Consider the following 22,189-nt stretch of genomic DNA (forward strand, 5'->3'; position numbering starts at 1 on the left):
CAGACTATACGCTGTCCTGATGACAACGCCACTTTGTGTGCAGCTAGGGAAGTTCACTGTAACCCCTCCCGTCCTGAAGTTCAACACCGGAGTCTTTGCTACCCTTGCTTGAGTTTGGGGAACCAGATCAGGGAGCAAATCACGCTAGTCTGGGGACACGGGGAGGGGATCAGGGTTAGAATGGGTAATGTCTCACCACAGGGTACAGCGAGGTCCACGTAGCTGTGCTGTGTGCTGTTGTATCTGAAGATGTGCTTGCGCTTCCTCAGCTGTGCTGAGTAAAGATGTTGCTAATCCAGATGCTTCTCCCTGCTGAGCATCTGCAGTAAGTTGGAAGTACACAGTCTACCCCTTACATAGCTCATCTGAGTGACAAGCAGTGTCCAATTTATTAAGCTGTCATCAGTTGCCAGACTTGTAGTAAGTAACTCAGGTTTTAGGTTTGAGATTATCCTGCACTTTTTCATCAGATAGACCTCCGTGGCAGACATTGGAGGCAGCCTTCACCTATTGACCTAAAAAATGCTGAATGCCCCATTCATTCTGATGAGCTGTCTATGAAATCCTCCAGCTTGGTGCTTCATCCATGCTAGATGCCATGCCAATCAATGTTTCAGCCTTTCACCCTGGCTTTCTGTACAACAGGAGAAAGGGCTGGATTATATCATACATTCCTCTATGTTTCTCCAGCTGAGGAGACAAATACCAGATCAGACAGTTAGAACTGCAGTACTTACTGCAGCCAAATCACACCTGAGCAGATGCTCAAGGGAAACCAGAAAGACAAATTTCTGTTTTTCCAGTGTGTACTGGGGAAAGTTCTGAGCTAACAGATGTTTCAGAGTCAGTCCAAAGATATTAAAAAAAAAAAAAAAGAATCATTCCCAAATGTACATAAGACATGGTGTAGGATTTAGGGGGGACCTTTAGCACCATGGAACATGATGGTACTTTGCTGATTAGCCTGGACGGTAAGAAATACACGTAGAAAAAGTTTAAGGTTCTGAGATGGCTTTTCCTGTTCTCTTCTGTCCCAGGAGACAGAGACCAATTCACCTAAGTTTTGACATTGATGCTTTTGATCCCTCGCTGGCTCCAGCAACTGGGACTCCTGTTCTAGGTGGATTAACTTACAGAGAAGGCATGTACATCGCAGAGGAAATACACAACACAGGTAGGAGTTCACCAGCAGTACTGGACTAAGTGAGGACAGGACAAACTACACAGAGCTTATATTGCTTATGTTCTTCCTGTGTAACTAGATGGTAAGATAAATGTAGTCAAAGCTAAGGTGCCTGCAAAGTCAATTCAACCTGCAGTAAGGGAAAAAGAAGCTTGGTTACCCCTGTGGTTGGGCAGCTCCAGGTGTTGGAAGCAGCTTAACCATCAACAACTTCAACATACCGAAAGTAAATACGTAATATATTAATGACTAATGCCAAAAATGACTTGATAATCTTGTATAATATTGTCCCCTATTCCTAAACAGGAGGTGAGATGTAAAAAGGGGCATCTAGAACTAAAAAAAAAGGATGCAAACCCTTTAAACCAGCTTGAAGCTCCATTCTAGGATTCAAGGCTAACAAATCAAGCTTTCACTAAGTATACTGCCGTTGACTCAGTATATAAGGACTGGAGCTTTTATTTAATGCCATTTAAACAATGAGTTACAGAATCACAGAATGGTAGGGGTTGGAAGGGACCTCTGTGGGTCATCTAGTCCAACCCTCCTGCCGAAGCAGGGTCACCTACAGCAGGCTACACAAGACCATTTCCAGGCGGGTCTTGAATATCTCCAGAGAAGGAGACTCCACAACCTCCCTGGGCAGCCTGTTCCAGTGCTCCATCACTCTCAGAGGGAAGAAGTTCTTCATGTTCACCTGGAACTTCCTATGCTTCAATTTGTGCCCCTTGCCCTGTCGCTGAGCGCAGTATTTATTTGCAGTAAAAGAAGGAAAAAAAAAAAAACACACACCAAACCCCAAACCAGACAGTCAACAGAATCATGACTAGAATGGCAAAAAATACTTGGTGAGACTATTTTATATCCCCTAATTTTTGGACTGGGAGAAAAGAAGATTAAGAAATATGCCTCTCATAAGTGTATATGGAACATCAAACTTACTTTTCCTGAATGCTAAAAGTATGAAGGAGTGAGGTAGTGATGATGTAAGAAAGAACCAAATTAAAAACACAAACTTGCATCTAAGAACAATAACCTCATCCCTCAAGAACCAATCTTATTTGTCTAAGGGGTAGAGCAGGTCACAAGCTGAAGTATCAGACTTGCTGCAAAAGAAACCCTGTGGGAGATGTTACCCTTTCTCATAGTAACAAAGCTGTAACTCGTTTCTACAGGACTGCTTTCAGCTGTAGACATGGTTGAAGTCAATCCACTGCTTGGAGCTTCTCAAGAGGAAGTGAACGCCACTGCTAGCCTTGCAGTCGATGTGATAGTAACATGCTTTGGGCAGACAAGGGAAGGAGCACACACCGCTTTTGATGAACTCCCAACACCCAGCTCTCCAGATGAATCTGACAGTGAAGAGCAAGTGAGGATTTAAGAACCCAAAGTGTTGGGCATGTTGGACCTTATAGAGCTCTGCTGAGACACTTGGCTGGATAGATTGTCACACTTGGCAAACACTGTTAACTTCTCAGTTTTTAAATAAACTAGCTTTTCCACTGCTCGGTGGCTACTTTATTACATACCAAGATTTATTCATTTAGTTAAGTATATACAAATTGAGACAATAAAATATTTATTACCTTCTTATTAATCTTACCAGTAGTACAAGTCTGTTTCTGCCTTTTACTCCCCTTCTCTCTCTCTAGTGTCAGTACAGTTTCAGCTGACCGTGCTGTCGCAGGAGACAGTTCAATCCTCAGTCAAAGGGAACAGACAGCCCCTCCGCCGCCCTCAGCCATGGAACAGCTCATCTCACTCATGAAGATTCATCTGCTGCGAAAGAACTTGTAGTAGACCACACCTCCAAGGATGGCTAGTTCCAGGATGATGATAACTGACAGCAACAACTTATTAGTGGTTACTCTAGAGTTAAAAAAAAAAAAAAAAAATCCAAGATAGCTTTTCTCCCCCTTGATTATAAAAGCAGATTCTAGACAGTCTGATCACCCCCCTACCTTCAGTAAGTGCACTCCCTGCTTCAGCTAGGCCACACTGTGCCACTCAAATAGCTCTTAACAAGCAGGAAGGGACAAACTCAGTGTTTCCATACTCCTGTTTTCCTGGAAGTTCTGCTTAGGCCTTCTACTGCAACAGCAGTGTTCCTCTTCTCCCGCCCCAGACAAGGCCGACTGCCCTGCTCTGTCTGTGCCTGCTCATTCACTTAAGCAAAGAGGAGGAAAACAGCAGCTGAACACCTGTGCTAAAACCCACCTTGTGGTGCTTTTGCTTGGAACTATGTAGCTGAAGTAAAACTGTAAAATCTCAGAAGTACTTCTACTATTGAAAATTGTACAGTTACCATAACTTCTTCAGCAATGGGTACAACTGAAAGGTTGTTAGGGCAGAAGTACCTACTGGAAATATACTCCATGAACTGGTTTATAAGGATAATTAAACCATACAGTTAAGAAACTGTGAATACACTTAAGCAGCCAAGGCTTCAGTGATCAAAACAGCATATGGTCAGGCTCAGAGTTTCTCATATGACAGCCGGGCTACTGCAGGGCATTACTACGGGCTAAACATGTGTCTGTGTCATCAGACATCTTCAGTGCTGCAGTGACTTATGGCACAGCTTTTTCCAACTCGAGTAACGAGGAGCTGCATCTGAAGTTACCATTAGCAATTCATTGTAATTTGCTTATGTCCTCCCCACAATTTATCATGCGGGATGGTTAAAGACCCCGTACTATCCTAAATGAGCAGCACAAACTATCAGAGAGGAGAAAACACAAATTAGCACCTATGCATGGGCACACATTCTGTTTACACATTCCCTAAAGTCTCCCTGCAGTTCCAGCCGACACTCCTCTATTCTTTATTTTTTGCCTGAAACCAGCAGGCAACAATGCTACCCACCGCGAGCTGCTCCAAGTCAGTCATGCCACTCACCTCCTGGACATAGAACGCAGGATCTTGCGACTCTTGCTCAGGTTCTCACTGGTATTCACCAACTAAGAAGAAACAACAGTTATTTGCCAGCTGAACAATACACAGCAGCTCTGTGAAGCGGCACCTGGAAGCAGCTGGCATTGAAATGGTGTAATTAATGACGGGACCAAGGCTAACCGTATAGTCTCAAAATTCAGAGACAACATTGTTCTCTACACAGTACAAGCTGGAAGCTTTGTCTCCATTCTAAGGAGGAAATAAGACTTTCATGTATATTCTCCCTTAGATACACACAAAGATATGCAATTTAGGATCGCTTTATGCCCTTCAGTTAATGTATAAATATCAGAAAGTTGGTACTAGCTCCTTTCATTAAATTTCATTTCATTATTCTAGTTGTTGACCCCAGAAGAAAAAGATACTGACGCTCTCCCCAGTGCGTATCTGGAACCTTCTGAAATGCTGTTCAGTTTCTAGCAGAGAGAGAACCGTGCTGCACTGACAGGACTAAGGGGTGCAGGGTATGGGCTCTGCACTGTTAGTAGAGAATCCATTTCAGCTCTGCAATGCTCGGAAATGAACTGTCAGGTATTTCTCAGTCAGCTATTGCAAAGCACGTCATTAAGTGAGGCTACGGACAGCTAAAAAAGCTGCTGTCTCACAAAGGGAGTCCAGTCATGACGTATGGCCACTCCACATGGAGGTCTCCAGGGAAGATTTCACTATTCCACTTCCCAAGCCTCGAGGGAAGCGAAAGGTAAGTCGGGTCACTCGCCCCCACAGACACCCGCCTGCACAACCCCGCTGCAGCTTACACCATCGCCCTCAACCGCAACACCGGCCCCACAGGTACATTACTTGCACCAAGATGGACAGGACCAAGCTGGGAAGAAAACTACCAAGACCACTCAAAGAAAGCACAGTGGATTTCCGATCTTTGCTGTGACAGACCAAGACAGAAGAAAGCCTGCTTCCAGCTGGAATGTGCCACCAACACAGTTCAGCAATACAAGGCCTGAAAGGCTCACACCAGCAGCCACAGCTTCATGAACAACTGCAGCTAGACGGACATGCTTGAAGGACCGGGTTTTTTTACTAGAAAAACAACAGACAAAAACTATACCTATGAATCTTAAGATCACATTCCCTTTCCTGCTCTCCAACCCAAATTTGGGAGCAGGGCAGCTCAAATTCTGACTGAAACCAAAAAACTACATAAATGGAAAAGCTACGGGCTCTGCTGCAATGAGCAGAGAGAGGTAACTCCCAAGAAAGAGGGGTACTGCTTTTCGTTTTGGCTGAGTGTGCCTGCTTGCCAAACTCGGCGTCCCCCTGCAAGTCACTCACCTAAGAGCTTTACGCTCAGGACACCTTGCACACTCAGAAAACCCCATCAGTTTGTTACTTCAGAAATCAAAGGCTCAGTTTTGCGTATGTGCATACACAAAACAAATGAGCGTTTTAAAGCTTCCACAGTAGAAGCACAGCTTCTCGACCCAAGGATAAAGAACAGGTATCTTGTCTGACACCCCCTTCTCCCTCCTCAGCTAACCTACCAATATTGGAAGGCTAGTAATTAAGTAATTCAGCTTCTAATAAATTTCATTTCATTAGAAGAACTTGCTAATTGCCTCCAAAATCTAAACCTTTACTAGTAACGTAAGTGATGGGCAACTCCTGAGCATTTTTTAAAATCTGTAATTTTTTCAGTAATGCTATTTTTTTTTTAGCTGTGGTTTATAGGTCTAATATCCAATCTTGCACAGACACAGCAGCAGCCATATGGCTATCCAGCTTTGGGCCCTTCTACAGTAATTATTTTCCTTTTATGAACACAGCACAAGAAACATGGCAGCCTGGATCTGGTCTGCAGGAGGATCAGTTGGATCACCACGTCTAGGGAGGTCTCTGAGAGCAGCTACTGGCATACAGTTCCCACTAAGGTAACACCAGGTTGTTTCAGTACAATACCCATGGTTTCTCTGCTTACTCTGCTCTTGGTGCGTTCTAGCTGCTCCCGCTGCTCCCCAAGCTCTTCAATTATGTCGGTGCCAATCTGATCGGTTTCAGCAGCAATTCGATGCGAGCGCTCAATGCTCTGACTGGCGCGGTTCAGGCTGTCCGTTCCCTGGAGGAGCAGCACCCTCTGGGACTGCAGGTGAGTCTGAAAAACAGCGTATGCTCAACTGTTAAGCACAAAGACTGGGGTATCGGGCTTCTGACAGATCAAAAAGTTAGGATGCTGACTCCACAGGCCATCCATTTGTATCAGCTGTACCGTATTAGCTCCTTCTGTTAACTGATGTAGCCCAGTTAATTTTGGAAGAGTTCTTGTTCCCATTGTAAAATTATAGCCAAATCTGATTAAACCTTGAAAAAGAAGGACACACAGCTAAAGAGTTAAAACAGTTACACAAAACTGTCTTTGCAACAATTTACTTTTTTCCACCGAAGAATATTTACATGAAAATAGTATCTTTGCTTTCTAGATGCTAACTTTTCCTTCCATTTCTATCTAAATTCAGTCTTATTTGTGACTTCACAGCTGGCTGCCACGGGGATCATTAAGAGTTCACAGTTGAAAGGATTAGGAACAAACAGCACTAACAGATGGACTGCTAAGTAACAAAGATCCTCTTTTCATGCCAGTAGCCTGGGCTAGAGGATAAGAAGTGTTTGCTGACCTTAGGGTCAAAAGGCAGCTCAAAATAAAGTATTTTCTTAAGCTTTGGAAAGTCTAATCTACGACCCTGCTCTCACGTTTCAGAGGAACTAAATGCAAAAATTTACCGAACTACTGCAGAACAGACATGACAGGAAGAGCCTCCCCCAAACCTTCCTTATCTAAGGCAGGCAAACAAAAAGCGCACCTCCGTGAACTTTCTGCACAGATGACAGAACTCTGAAGATAATATGCAGATTCAGTCTCACTAGCTCAGATATATCTGAGCATATCTGGTAAACAAATTGGTGTATTTCTTGCACTGTAGCAGTACATGGGTTGTGAACAAAGTGCTAGAGGATGACTTCTTATATTTTCTTGAAATTATTTACACTGAGATTGCTTATAAGAGAATTCTACAAAAGAACCTGTACAGTGCGTGATTCACACACTGCAGGTTTTGGAGGCTAAACCTAGATCAGCTAACCTTTCTTCTCGGTCAGCAGCATCACTTTTGTGTTTTCACTGCCACAGGGGAATGATTAAATAAAGCATTTCAGTACAGAATGTTGTGCAAATGACTAACTGCATGGCATTCAAGGAGTCCCATTTTGATTACACTCATATCTTTGTTTTAGAACAGAAAAGGTCTCCTTTGAGTTCCAACTGTTCTGAGACACTCACGTTACATGCAGAGAGAGATACAGGGAGTTATATAAGCACAGAGGCTAAGTGGATTAAAGTAGAAACACTGTAAACAATAGATCTGGAATATTATTTTTACACAATGACGGAAGTGTTAAACAAAATTTATATCTTATTCTCACACTCTGTTCATTTTCTGTGGAGAAAATTCCGTATTTTGTATCGCCTTGACTCCCAGGGCCCAATCCCAAATCTGTGCTTCTCATCTCCCTCTGGAACATGGAGAGGTCTCTTCTGTACGCCCGGATTTTGCTCATCATCTGGTTGCGGAACAGCAGAGGAGCGTACTTCAGTTCTTCCTCCATTTCCCGCAACTTTAACGAAAGAAAATATATTTACTTCTGAAGCACCAAATCTATTCTTATCAGCAGCTACACACAAAACTCACCACCAGATGAAGGGATTCGCTTGTGTTTATGTGATTGGGCGAGGGGGAGTAACCCCAAGCCCTGCACCCCCATCTACTATCGAGTACACCATTCTGCCAAATGCTCTTCAGCCCACATGGATTTTCAGATACGCAATGCCTCAAGAAAAAAAAATAATAAAAAATTGCCAAGCTTAAATGCTTGATTTTTTCTGAAACATCACTCTAACTCCAACATCTGCAGTCTTCACTCTCACATGGTTTAAGCATTTATAGGATCGGTACCAGCTTCTCACCCTGTCTATGCAACAGAGACCTACTGCACAGGCAGGCGTGCCACGAAATTCACACTCTGAACAGCCAGGCCTGGCAACTGGAGTTCGGATCTGTACACCCTGAGAATCTGGATGTGTGAATTTTCACATCAACTTGTAGTGACAGTTGTTGCAAATTCACAATGCTTACATTGTGAATTACAGGTGTCTGCCAGTACAAGCTCTACATCTCATATGTCACCTACACGGATACAGGTCAATAAAACCCAGTAAGTCAGAAGAATGAAGCATCATATGCAGCTGTGATTCAAAAACATCCTAAAACCCAGCACATTAATATGAAAAGAAAGCTTAATCCATAACGTCTTGCTCAAAAAGACAAGGCACGTGGGGGTTTTTTGTGCAGTTCCATGTCACCTGCTGTCCAGGAAGCCTGTACAACAGAGGTTTCGAATATTCAAAGTCCCTGGTATTTAACCATCAGACTACTATAGAAAGACCAGATGGGTTAAGACTAACATGAAAAAAGAAAGTGGCAGGGAAAAACACAAAAAAGCAGCAGATTCTCTACATGCCCTCCCTACAACCTCTAGCAATTTTAATCACACCTCTGCCACTCTCCTTTGTTCAACACAGGGAAGGCAACATCCAAACCAAGCACTCAAAAAAAACCCCGCATGTAAGAATATTTGTCTGTATCTGTGTATGTATATAGATATAGACAACAGTCTTGACAAACACAGACAATCAAATACTAAAAAAATACAACATCTGCCTGCCCGAACAGGATCTATAAAGAAAGTAAAATTTGGAAGTCCTGTCCTTTTTAAGGCATCAGTATTTCAACCGGTCAGAAAGGCCAAAAGCCCAGACTTCTGTTTACCGTTTCATTTGCTTCACGCTGTTTCTCATCAAATTCTCGAACCAGTTTTTTCTTCTCCTCTGTGAAAGAAAAAGTAGTATGTCAGATAAACTACAGAGGAATGACAACAGAACTCCAACCTCATCCACTATAGACAAAGAAGCTGCCACACAAGGCTGTTTAGAGAGTAGCCAGGTCAAAATCCACTTCAAACAGGAACAGCCTGTTCTCATAACAGCTTTTCAGAAGCGGGTGGGGGGAGAGAGCAGAAACCACCCTTACAAATGCTGGCCACTACCTCTGGTAGACAAAAGCAGCCAGTTTTCCAGCCTGAAATATTTTTCTGACCTGTTATCCTCCAACCTCCACTGACAGAATTGCGCACTGAAAAACATTTAACATGAAAGAAAGCAAAGAGAACATGTTGGTAGACAGCTCATAAATATTTCTTATTTTTTTGCACACATTTGGCAAGATTATTGAAGGCTGAAACTATAACTTGGATTTGAACAGGACATCGAGTCAATCTACATTTCCAAGCCCTGAAGTTCCTGGCAGACATGACACTCTGCATGTTCGTGGACATACAGTAACTGGGTGAACGGGATAAGCATTCTAGAGTACTCGGAGATCAAAGATGCCATCAAGGTTACCACCTCAGGTTCACAGATCAATGTCCAAACAGTTTCCTCTCCTGGAATGCCATCAGCTGTTTGAATCAGCCAACAAAACTGCACATTTTAGCTGTCTGAGACAGTCATTTAAGATCCTCGTGCCTAGGGCTTGGGAGGCCAAAGAATGGGTTTCACCGCTGTTACTCTATTTTAAAACAAAACCTTAAGACATGTATTTTGCACGTGTTAAAAAACGATCATACCTTTCTAATATCCATGATCAATGAAAGTATAATTCTGAAAGTCCCTTTATCTCAATGGAGCAAAAATGTACGTTTTATAAGCTTTTGCAAAAGCAGTGAAGACAACCACCACAAGACTCTTGCAGCGTACTGCGAATGAAACTAAATTGTATCAGAAGTCTGATAAATATGCACTAGCCTAATTCACCTCTCTCAAGCGAGAATAATTCAGTCTTCAATAAAATTTTAGGTAGCAAAAAATGGAGACAGTCATGTTGGTAAAACTTCTCTAATTTAATTAAAGACAAAATTAAAGACATTATGAAAATATCATTGCAGTAAAAAACTGACTTGATAATACCTTTTTGTAAATATGATCCTCTGCAAAAGAAGCAGTTTTTAAACCACTGAGCTCTCAACAGAGAATAGGAAAAAAAAAATTGAAGCGATCAAAACATATTTATATAGCTCCTCTGATACACACGGCATGCTGTAGGCTTTCCTTTTCAGCTCAGATTCGTACTAAATTCTCTACAGTTCTAATTTGGGGGCTTAAGACAGAATTAAAACCCGTCATCTAACAAGAAGCTGTACTCTCAAGTAGCACACAGAATTCTTACAGACTGTTACATGCAAGCTGGCATCAGGAAACGCAGTTTCACCTCCCGGTTTATTGAGGAGGGAATGCTGACTTCCGAGGTTCCTGCATACGCTCTCCTCGACTTCCTCCGTGGTCTGCCACCATGTACGTTTGTGCTGACGCAGTTATTTGTGTATCTGGGTTGCAAGTGAAATCATGGACATCAGCTGCCGGAAAACAGCCTTCAGAAGTTAACGTTTTGTTTCACACAGGTCATTTCACCAATCTGATTTAAGCAGTGCCCTCTTAAAGCAACTGCTGTCTCAAGCTAATCGAAGCCCGGTGCAGTACTGAAAAAGGAGTATTTTACCTTCTTTGTGTCCCCCGAGCGGGTTAAGATGACACCGCTCTAACGAACAAGCAGCCAAAGAAATGCTGGTTTCCAAAAGTCAAGTAGCAACGGCTTGAGACTTTTTTGTCTACACACCAACAAGAAATCAGGCAATGTGGCTTGAAAGCATTATACTGGATCTGCCCTAACGAAATGCCAGAACATGTTGAGCAGTTCAGCTCGTACCACTCTGGATTAAACTGTGACTCAAAGTACATTGAGAGAACTTTTTTAATGCAGTAAAAAGTACCTAAGCCACAGTAACATCATACACATGCTCATCAACATTTAACTGATATATTTCCAAACAGTTAGAAACAGATTCAGTTGAAAAGTGCAGCTAACTGAATTAATTCGGAGGAAAGCATCTGTATTTGAAACAGTTCCAGGCTGTTTAAAATGCCTTCTTACAAACCTGGAAGGAAAAAAATTGTTTCTAAAGCTGGGAATTTGTTATCTTGTTTATATGGAGTGAAACAGCATTTCCAAACCTCTGCCCCTCAAAGATGTCCCAAGGACTACAAATTCTGTCTTCCCTCAAGTTCAGGAGTGTGTCCATCATCTTACAAGAGTATGCAAGGTATGTTTTATCACATTCTGAAGTTTTCAGGATCAGGTAACTCAAAAAATACACACCCCCTCCCCATAACTACAAGAAAACAAAGCACTTAAGAAGAGCAGAACACCTCCGCCAGACAGAGAGATTCCCGACTTCTCTTAAACTCTCTTAGAAATACTTTCCAAAAATATTACCGGGATTTTTTCAGCAACAAATTTAAAGAATAGAACAATCATACTACAATTTCATAGCATGTCTGAAAAATCAGTTTGTAATTACTTGTAATCTGTTAAAAAAAAATAATCTGCAAGCACTGCAAAAACTGTTGCCTGTACATACTCCATCTGAGCCCACTGCTCACGACTACCCCAGTTCCATGGAGATCTGATAAAGCTTTACTTCACCAAGAACCCAACCACTCTCCACAAGGAAATAAAGATCGCCTACCAGAAAGCCTGCTTCCTCTTCTATGCTTTCTATTCTTGTTGACTGCTGGTGAAACTAAAGTCAGTTTTGAAAGCCGTCATTTGCAGGTTCGAACATCTTTCTTGTACCAAGCTTTCTGGACCACAACTCTGAATTTTACTGACTACTAAGCAGAAAGCCAGGTAAGAAATGGAACGTTATGCTTTTGATAGCCTGTGTCACCTAGCACAGACTGGTATATGCTGAACAAACCAGTTTTATGATTTTACACCTAAACAGATACAGTTGGTCAATTCTGGGAGAACAACACGACTATCGCAGAACGCGGCGGACAGCCCCTACTCTTTCTTGTGGTACCAAACCCAAGCTGAGCTACGGCAGCTCATGAGAGCGCTGCATCATGTTTCTCACATGCGGGAAGTATTTAATCAAAGAGCTTCGGTGAGACTGGTCAAACTCTCCTCGTCAGACCACTTCCCTTCCCGGCTGTCAGAACACTGCCAAGTATCAAGAACTTCTTTAGAAGCACAATGCCAAGTCCCGCAGAGAAGCGTTCTGTCAGAGCGTTTTACCCACTGGCACGGTATAAAGCACGCCCATAAGACCACGCTTTGCTTCCAGTGTACCTGTGTCGCCTGACAGTTTTGTGTAGCCTGTGGGGTAGCGCACGAGCCAGACTTTTAACGGAGCCCTTTAAAAAAAGGCAGATCTTCTCCAGCCAGCCCACAGATGGCTGCGGACAGCTGTGATAACAAAAACCGCTTTTAGTTCCGCTGATGAGATTTTAAACAAGAGTCCAACAACGACCCCCAAAAAAGGCAAAGAAAAAACCCCAAAGCGCTGCCGTTCGGGCAGGTCGCCTGGACACCGCCTGAAATCGCGGCCAGGTAACACTCCCCCCACCCCCCTCCTCCTCCGAGCCGAGGCCGAAGCCGGCAGCCCAGCAGAGCGGCGCCCGGCTGCGGGGCTGCGGCCGGCCAGGTAGAAGCAGCCGCTCCGGGGCCGCCCGTCCGCCCGCCCGAAGGGAAGCCCCGGCCGGAGGGCCCGGAAAGCCCCCGCTCCCGGTGAGACCCGGCCCGCGGCCGCCGCCCGCCCCCGCCTCACCGGCCGCGCCGCCCCGCAGCCGCTCGGGGACGCCCCGCAGGTCTCCGTGCAGCCCCCGGAAGATCTCGTGCAGCCGCTCCAGGTGCTCCGACGACGCGGAGCCGCGGGCCGCCATGGCGGACAGCCGACCCCCGCCCTCTCAGCTGCGCTCCCTCGCCAGGCACTTCCGCCATCGGCGGCGGTGCGGGGCCTCCCGCCGCGCAGCCGGGCGCCCCGAGCGCCGCCGGATCGCGAAGCCCCCCCGCGGTGGCGGTGGCGGCGGCGGGCAGCCCGCCAAGGCCTGCTCCCCGGTGGGAGCGGCCGCCTCACGCCTTACACCCGCCGGTCGCCGGCGCCGAGGTGCGTCAGGCAGTGGCCGGGGCTGCCGCTGGGGGAGGCCTCACGGCGCGCACTGCCTGGGAGTTGTAGTCTCCGGGGCGGACGGGGCCGGGAGGGGACACCGCGCAGTGCCCCGGGGCTTTCACGTCTGGTGCTCTGCGGTGACGGGGGGAGGGAGCACCGCTGAGCCCGCCACCGCGGGCTTGCGCGTACGTACGCGCCACTTGGTACGTTCTGCTGGAGTGAACCGCATAAGCTCCGGCGTGAGGTGATGAAAACGTGGTCTGGATGTGCTTCAGACGGCCGCTCGGCTCTCCGTCCGGTATTCTCGGCGTGTGGGTTGGACAGGGTAACTACACCGGCAGCGGCGGGCGGCTGCGGGTCGCCCGGGCGGGCGGGCGGGGGCCGTGCCGGGCTGGGCGGGGCCGGGGCGGAGGCGGGGCCTGGTGGGGCAGGGGCGGGGCCGGGCCGCGGCAGGCGGCAGTAGTGCGGCGGAGCGGGCGGCAGCGATGCTCGGGTACTGGGGAGCGGCGCTGGGGGCCGCCGTCTCGGTCTCCGTTCTCCTTCTCGTGGCAGCGCCCTACGTCAGGTGCGTCCCACCGAGCGCGGCCCGCGCCTTTCACGTGTGGGCGAGTAGCGGCGCGGCGGGGGCGGGCGGGCGGAGGTGGCGCGCGCCGCGCCGCGCCTCGCCTCGCGGCGGTGAGGCGTGCCTGTCGGCTTGCTTGGCGGGAGTACCAGTAAGCGGATTCCTTTCCCTGGCGGCCGCCGGGGCAGGGCGTTACCCACGGCTCCCCAGCTCCCGCGCTGGGCGCTCCCGGGGCTCGGCTCGGGCCTGGCGCCGTCGCGGCTCGGTGGCCTCCCGCCGTCTCCGGCCGCCCGGGACTCGCCCTGGTGTCTGTCCCGGCCCCGGGAACCGGCAGGGCTCGGGGAGAGGCGCCCGGGGGGCGGGCTCCGCCTTCCCCTCACGGTGCCGCGGCGGAGCCCATTGGCCAAGTTGGCGGCGGCAGCCAATGGGAGCCGTGGCTCCACAGGATGCAAGGGCGGGGCGGGGCCCCGGGGCCGGGTCCCGCTGGACTTTGTGAAGCCGGGGGGGGGGAGGGGGGGGCTGTGGAGGGCTGCCCTCCGGCCTCGCCTCGCCCCGCCAGCGCCGCCGCCCTCTCTCGCAGGAGGTTCGTCGCCGGAGGACGGTGTCCGTCGGCCGCCAGGCTGGAGGGGAAGGCGGTGGTGATCACGGGAGCCAACACGGGCATCGGGAAGGAGACGGCCAGAGACCTGGCGCGGAGAGGCGAGTCCCCGGCCCGCCGCGGCGGGCGGAGGGAGGGTGGCTCGCCTTTACGCGTGGCTTGCGTTCCAGAGTTCAGACGGGCCCCGGTGTTGCTCCTCCAGAGGCTGAGGTGCAAGGCCCCCGTTCCTCAGCTGGTTTCGTTGCTTGAACTCTGATAACGTGCTGTGTGACGTGGGGGTGCTCCGCGCTGCAGCCGCTCGGAGAGGGCTGGGGAAGCTCCTGGTGTCGCTGGGTTCTGCTTGTATGAAGCTGGGAAATGCCGTCGGTCCACTGCTGTGTGCTGTAGTTACTCATCTTTCAAGCTAATTTGGTTTGCATGCTTTTTGGGTAGTTGGTAAAGAGACCTATTCACAATCCGTTTAGAAATTCCTGTGGCTGGAATCCAGGTGTCCTCATGTGCTGCTGGCTTAACATTCCCGTTACCGGGGTAGATGTAACCCTGTCGTACCGGTGTTGTGGTACACACTCCTGACCTGGGAGAACCTGGACAGGGGCACTGCTGATGTGCACGCTCCTGGTCTGAAAACAGCTTTGTTTTCAGACAGCACCATAGTAGGAAAGGAGGATATGCACCTCCTCATTGTGGTAGGAAAGGCTTTGTCCCTCCCAGCTGCTCTCCTGACTGATGCCAGTTCCCTAAAGAAACACTACATTGTTTGTAAGCACTGTGTGTAGTCAGCCTGCTTGTCATAGCCTTGGTCATCCAGTGTGCTCCAGTGATCTCAGCATCTGTTCCTGCTTTTTTCCCCCCTTGCAGGTGCGAGGGTGATTCTCGCTTGCAGAGACATAGCGAAGGCAGAAGCTGCAGCCAGTGAAATCCGAGCTGAGACAGGGAACCAGGAGGTCATTGTGAAAAAACTGGACTTAGCTGATACGAAGTCCATCCGGGAGTTTGCTGAGAAATTTCTAGCAGGTACAATCTCTAGATCCTTCTTTTCAATGAGAATATTTTACCAAGGACTGCCCTCTGCTCTTCTAGCAAACACCACATCCCTGACCCACATATCTCTGTACCATGTCGGGTACTGTGGTTCACAGCAGGGGCTTGCCAGAGGCCATCAGCCAGTTTGTGGTAGGAGACTTATCCTTATTTTATTGAGGCGATGCGGCTGCAACTCAGACAGGCGTGGTTTTTTTTGGCTGACTTGTACCACCTTCATGTCTGTTTTTGGTCTCTGTTTCCCTGTTTAAGGATGTCTGTTGTTTCTTGCAGAGGAGAAGGAACTCCATGTTCTCATTAATAACGCTGGGGTAATGTTTTGCCCTTACTCCAAGACTGCTGATGGCTTTGAGATGCACTTGGGAGTCAATCATCTTGGTAAGGCCAGTAGAGTCATGTTTGCATTCAATTTCTGTGGCAAAATGCCAGAGGAAAGTCCTGCTTTTGGACTTTCTCTTCCTCATTGTTCCTTCTTCCGGAAGGATGGATGGGAACTCCAGAGTTAGAGTTCTGGAGATGCAATGCAATGTATTTGCTTATCATGGACCCATTTTAAGTGTCTATACCTGTTACCTGGGAGATTTGAAATGTATGACAGCTCCAACTTTTTGAAGCTGAGGAGCAGAACTTAATGGCCCCCAAAAAGTTTAGCTGTTGATTCGGGGGGGGGTCTTCTTTTCCCTGGGTTTGAAATGAGGGTAGCGGTAAGATGTAACGTGTAATAGTATGTTGTAAGTACTCTGAAATCCCAGCAGGTGAACCCTCCAGAGAAGGATGACATCTCCTCTCACCCCTAGGTCATTTTCTCTTGACCTTTCTGTTGCTGGAGCGTCTGAAGCAGTCTGCCCCAGCCCGTATAGTGAACGTGTCCTCACTGGCTCATCATGGAGGCCGAATCCGCTTCCATGATCTCCACGGTGAGAAGTGCTACAATGGCGGCCTCGCCTACTGTCACAGCAAATTGGCTAACGTGCTCTTCACCCGGGAGCTGGCAAGGCGGCTGCAAGGCAAGTCCCAGAGGAGGGCGGGGTGGTTTTCTGCTTGGCTTTTGAGCACCACGGATGAGGAGAATGGATTGAAGAAAGGCCTGGAAATTGGCTGTGCAGAAATGAAATGGTTTGAAGCTAAGGTCACTGACAGCTCTTTGCAGGAAGTAAATACCTCCTGGCTGTGGAACCAGGAGACTTAAAACACTAATTGTCTTTACAACAACAGGGCAGAGGAGTTTAGTAGCTTGGCACAGTTGAACATGTTTCATTTTTCTTTGGCACTAGTCAAAAAGTAGCGGCATCCACGCAGACAATTGTGGTATGTGCGTGGAAGCTGAAAAATCAGAAGGAGCTGAACTACAATTGCAGTCTCCAGTAGAAAAGCTAATGCATATTCGGCTGCCTTAAATGTTGATGGCCTGTAGAACAGAAGCATAGGACTAGACAGTACCTCTTAAGTCACAACATCTGTCACAGCCATGTCATACAGTCCTTTTCATAAACTTAAGTAATATTTATTTTACTAAGACAGAAGCAGTGTCTTCTCTAGGAAATTAGCATTACAGCAAATCAAAAGAAGCTGGTGTTCTCAAAAGCGTGATGGAAACCGCTGCTGTTTTAGCACCCAGGCCCTCTAGCACATTGTTTTGCAGAAGGCGTGTAGTGACTGCAGTGTTTGGAAGGGAGCGGGGGGTGCTCCAGCAAGCAGTAACTATGGAGGATTTCACTTACTCTCCCTGTGTCCATGCCTGGACTCCTCCTTTAAGTTGTAGAATATCTGCAGGTAGAATTGAGGAGTATATTACCCTTTTTATTTGAAAGCAGTTTGATGTATGTAGATTTTTCCTGGACTACTTTCTTTTGCCATAGGCACTAAAGTTACAGCAAATGCTCTCCATCCTGGTTCTGTCCAATCTGAGCTGGTCCGGCACTCATTTGTAATGACGTGGCTGTGGAAGATGTTTTCATTCTTCTTGAAGACTCCTTGGGAAGGAGCTCAGACCAGCATCTACTGTGCAGTAGCAGAGGAGCTAGAGTCTGTGACAGGACAGTATTTCAGGTGGGTGCAAGCCGATGGAGTGATACACTGTGGAAGGCAACCTTCTTGGCTGGGGCAAAGGAGACTTACTGTTGCTCTTCACTAGGAAGGGACCGGGCAAGAGGCTGGGTGATAAGATTGAGGGTGACAAATACTTGAGCATTACCATTACCCCTTCCAGGTCTGGTGCAGTGGATATCGTGTTAGAAGAAATCCCTGACCTGTGCAACACTTCACACAATAGCAGGTCCTTTGATGCTATATACTATACTTTGTATTCAAAGTGCAGGGATGGCTGTCACATGCTCAGAGCTCTAATCCTGATCTGCCTGAGACCTGGGCAAATCACTGTTTAGTAGAGCTGTTTAGTTAATGAGGTCACTCAAGTCAATCCTGGGAAGGCCACTTTGGTTCTTGTTGTAGTTTCACCCCGCTGGAGCAGGAGGAGACTGTGCTCCTGGGGAGCTGGGAGGCCTGATGGTGCTGCAGAGCTAGGACGTGAGATTTTTCAGGACTGGCATGTGACCAAATAACTTGATTCTCCAGTGTGACAGACCCACCAGCTGGGAGGGACTCCTGCTGGGATGCTTACTGCTCTGTCCTGCAGACTGCCTTTCGTAGCTCCCATTACAAACCCTGTTGTTTCTTGACTTCGTTGACTTACTCCAGGACCCTGCATAGTTGTGCCTTTCCCCCTCACCAAAACTACAGCCCAGAGCAGTTCCAAGTCATCATCATCCTACAACAGATTCATGCAGATCTGTCCATCACCTTCCCATTGGGTGTACAGCAGTGTAACCATACTTTTTTGGGGGAAATGAATGTGAAAATTTATCATCATGTTCCCCCCTCCCCCCCCGCCCCGATACTGTTGGAGCCTTTGCGTCTCTGCAGAGCTTTCCTCTTGTGACACGTGACCAGATTAGTCTCTGTAATGACTTTGTCTGATCGGCACTTGGGAGTTTGTACCATCTTAATCAGACTTGCATATATAAATAGATGTCTTAATCTTCCCTGGATGCCTGTCTGTGCCAGGATAGAAATGGAGCATTTATGTGCTGGAGTGCAGAAAACTTTGGTGGATTTTAAACTCATAAAATAAAGGAGTTTTGGACGTGGTGGGAAATTAATAGGTTCAGCAGTAATTCCCAATTTACACTGGCCTAGCCTAAAATCCTTCTCGCTTTCCAGACAATAGAATAAAAGCACAAGTGTAGACATTAAGAAAAGAATTTGCATGCTGCAGCAAGACAGGCGCAGTCCACCCGAGTCATTTCAAGAACATCAGAGACACTGCAACTTGGAGCTCTTAACTCTAGGCTGGATCAAAACCTTACGAGCTGTGGTTTCCTCTGTTCTCTTAAGCTCCCATGCTCTTGCAGCATCTAGCATTACAGATGAGAACACAGGATCTCGATTCCAGACAGAGTGCTGTCTGACTGCAGGAGCTGAGAAGAAAGGAGCCACAGTTCAGAGGGTAATGGCAAAGAGGATACCCGTGCATGGTTATTAGTGTTACTGTTATTCTGGGGCAGCTTTGCCTTTCATGCAGCAGCAATATAGAGGGATGGATAGGATGGGATAAATAGCTTACAATGCAGGGCTGTTGGAGTGGCTTTTTTGTAGTGTTTGCTAGAAAAGGTGCTCCTGAAGAAGCCTGGTTTGTATTCATAGCCCTTTTTAGTGGTATTAATGAGAATGTACACTGAAGAGTGTATAATAGAGCATATATATATTTCTTTAAGAGTCAGACGACAATAGACTTGCTTGCCAATTCTTGGTGCCATTGGGAGACACTCTTCTCTACCTAGTTGGAAAGAAAGCTTTTTCAAGGTGGCTTAACACCAGCCCTTGCTCATTTGCTGGATAGCCTCCCACCCTTCTTGAGGTGCTCTGGAAATTAAGCTGATAGAAAGCAACTCCCTTATCTTAACACAGACATTTCAGTGTGTTAATGCAGATGGAGGTCTTTGACTTAAAAAAATGAAAATAAAAAATGTTTCTCTCACAGTGATTGCCAGCCAGCATACGTATCTCCTTGGGGTCGGGATGATGAGACGGCAAAGAAGCTCTGGAGTGTGAGCTGCGAGCTCCTCGGCATCCAGTGGGACTGAGCAGCGCAGGCCGCAGGTGTGTACCTGGCTGAGCGCAGCGATGCTTCCCTGGGAAGAGCACTGCTGAGAGACCCCAAGACTAGAACGCTGATACTTCAGCTGCCCTAATCATGGCTCTATGGACACAATCTAATGTGAATTTCTGGAATACTACACTTAAGGACTGAGATCTGTAAATGACCAGTCCCCCTTCCTAGCTGGAGAATTAGAGCACTGACGCAGGGAGCAAGCTTTGCTTGGTATCTATCATCTCTCACAACAGCCAGAGGCCATTGTTCTCTGGCTTTAGAATAGAAATGGAGGTTGCAGTCTTAGGTTTAGATTATGAAGTAACAAAGAATTACCTTTTTTTAAAGTTTTTTTCCTAATAGTAAGAAGGTAGGAGTGTAAACTATTACTTAGGATCTGTGAGGTTATTTTGAGTTCCTACTATTTGACCTGGCAGAGTGAAAGTACTTTAGGATATTAGATTTTCTGGCAATTACATGCGCTTGAGCACACAGAAACAGGTGCTGGCCTTCTTGTGCCAAGCGTTAGGTATAAGTTTTTAAGGGGAATCAATTATTTTTCTCTGTGTTCTCTGTAAGAAGCTGGCCCTAGCCACTGAGGTATCTTGGCCCCCAATGCCCCTTGATTACAGAAAGCGAACTGAGGGTTGGCATATAGTTTGAGAACCCAGGTCTCAGTACAGGTGACTGGCAGGTTAAAAGCTGCAGGAGTGCTACAATTGCGGGTAGGCAAGTGATCTTATTAAAAAAAAAAATTTAACATCTCTCCCATGAAACACTAAGCAAAGATGGTGTAAAAGTTGTCACAATAAACCTCCCAGCTGCACTTTAAATAACTTTAGAACCTAGAAAAGAGCACAGAATGAGTAAAGAACATCTCAGCTATGTTAAACATTAAACAGCTTCAGCTGAGACTTCAGCTTTAAATGACAGCAAACTACCTAGAGCTAAGTAGCTGAAGCAGAGGTCAGGACTATCTCGATATTATGGTCAGGTTAGCTACAGGACAGGAATGTAGGACTTGCACAGAAGTTCTGAGGTTTGTCTGCCCAGGAGTTACGGGCCTTGGCTGCCCAAGGCTGCCAGCCTGGCCTTGCAGTGCCGCATAGCTCACGCTTCTGAAAGGTGGCTGGGCCAATCCACGAAGTAATGGGACTGCTCCCTTGCAACTCTAGTGCTGCTTCCATGCAAACTGCTAGTGTGATCCATCATCAGAGGTTATTTCTGAAAGAGTCAAGCAGTTAAGTGCCACAGCTCACAGGGTTGTCTTCTGAAAAAAATACACTGTGCATGCCACTGTGAGCAACTGCCAGTTTTGGGAAACAAATTCTAATTTTATGATTAATTGTTTTTGCCTGGATGCTGTCTATGCAGATCAGTCCTGTACTACCTCTGAGCAATACTAAATAAAGCAATTTTCCTTTTACACCAGGAGACCGCATCTTCCTTCAGAAGTGTTACATCAGTTTACTTAGTGTTGCTATTATCTGCACCTGCCTTACTAATGTAGAGAATTCAGTTTGGGTAACATTTTAAAGTCCCTTTGTGTTTCTCCCTCTTCTCACTCTACCTTTTTTCCTCCCTCTTTATGCTTCATCGTGAACATGAAGCGAAACCCACAACTACAATATAGCAATGGAATGGTGCCTAGCATTGCAGGCTTGGCTTGCTCTCCTCTGTGTGCGATTCTCTGATCTTGAAAGCAGCTTTCAGGAGCAATAGAAACCATTTTGAAAAAAGCAGAAAGCTTCTCTAGGCTGAAATATTTTGCCCTTGCAGGTCAGTGCTCTTTCTAAAGAAGTCTGATTGTAGATTTAACCTCAGACATACAACTACACATTTCCATACACACACCCCCACTCTTTTTGACCTTGGGCAAGTCATTTATACCTTCTAGGCTGATCTGCAAAATGAGGGAACTAAAGCTCATTTAGCTGTCTCGAAGGGAGGCGTGTAAGGGAGAGTTAGATCAACTTGCAAAGCTCTCTAAAGAGGATTACCGATTTGTGAGAGTACATGCATGAGGCTGAGCTAGCTACCTAGCTACTGCAAGGACTTCTAAAAATGTGAAATTCCAATTGATCTAAATATTAAGGACACTGTAGCAGTGAGAGATTTTGCCTGACAGAACGATCTCCCCCTTCCAGTTACTCTGCTAAGCATAGCCAAAAGCAAAATACAGATCTAGAAAGAGATCCCAGCTATGCTGAGGTAAAAAGCAAACAGAAGACATGTTAACAGTCATAATACTTTATTCTCTTTTTTCATTGTAAACAAACCTTGGTCATTAACAGAGAAGTTGTTTTTAACTGGCAGTACTCAATCCCTTTTTGATGCTCAAAAATTCAGAGCCCCTTGATAATTGCATTATTCGTGACACAAGGCAGTTAGTCAGGATCAAAATTCCAGTTTTGCTGGCAAGAGAAAGATCCCTACCATTCCAAGTTAGGAACATCTAACTACAACAAACACTACATAAAGTGCATCAGGTTCAGTGCAAAGAGGTCAGGAAGAAAGGCAGGTACAGCACTGACTGGTCTGTGCGGCAAACTCCACTCTGTGCTCTACATAGCCAAAGGAATGCGAGCAGAAAGGTGGGTACTGCAGCAAGGCAGATCTGGATACCCA

General features: G+C 46.7%; 3 protein-coding genes across 6 annotated transcripts in view; 2 read left to right on the plus strand and 1 right to left on the minus strand.

Moving 5' to 3' along the window:
* Window positions 1–2,759, plus strand: part of ARG2 (arginase 2) — a 24,268-nt gene extending 21,509 nt beyond the window's left edge. For 2 of the 4 annotated variants that reach the window (XM_075426259.1, XM_075426258.1), the window contains 2 exons: window positions 1,038–1,174; window positions 2,359–2,759. In XM_075426259.1, the coding sequence (XP_075282374.1) occupies window positions 1,038–1,174; window positions 2,359–2,564 (343 nt within the window). In that variant the 3' untranslated portion in view covers window positions 2,565–2,759. The remainder of the gene's footprint in view (window positions 1–1,037; window positions 1,175–2,358) is intronic. The other 2 variants (XM_075426260.1, XM_075426257.1) reach the window with 2 other exon arrangements.
* Window positions 2,746–13,328, minus strand: VTI1B (vesicle transport through interaction with t-SNAREs 1B). The gene is made up of 6 exons (XM_075426262.1): window positions 12,869–13,328; window positions 8,974–9,032; window positions 7,571–7,762; window positions 6,072–6,245; window positions 4,082–4,143; window positions 2,746–3,052 (listed from the first exon to the last, which is right to left on the minus strand). Exons 1-6 carry the CDS (start codon window positions 12,981–12,983, stop codon window positions 2,956–2,958), a joined length of 699 nt encoding a protein of 232 aa, XP_075282377.1. The 5' UTR covers window positions 12,984–13,328; the 3' UTR covers window positions 2,746–2,955.
* Window positions 13,329–13,658: 330 nt separating this feature from the next.
* On the plus strand, window positions 13,659–20,987 carry LOC104326970 (retinol dehydrogenase 12). Its single transcript, XM_075426261.1, has 7 exons — window positions 13,659–13,775; window positions 14,353–14,471; window positions 15,229–15,384; window positions 15,685–15,789; window positions 16,209–16,418; window positions 17,271–17,460; window positions 19,451–20,987. Exons 1-7 carry the CDS (start codon window positions 13,696–13,698, stop codon window positions 19,551–19,553), a joined length of 963 nt encoding a protein of 320 aa, XP_075282376.1. The 5' UTR covers window positions 13,659–13,695; the 3' UTR covers window positions 19,554–20,987.
* The last annotated feature ends 1,202 nt before the right edge of the window (window positions 20,988–22,189 follow it).

The sequence above is a fragment of the Opisthocomus hoazin genome, chromosome 7, assembly GCF_030867145.1.
Source record: "Opisthocomus hoazin isolate bOpiHoa1 chromosome 7, bOpiHoa1.hap1, whole genome shotgun sequence".
In the NCBI taxonomy this organism is placed as follows: Eukaryota; Metazoa; Chordata; class Aves; order Opisthocomiformes; family Opisthocomidae; genus Opisthocomus; species Opisthocomus hoazin.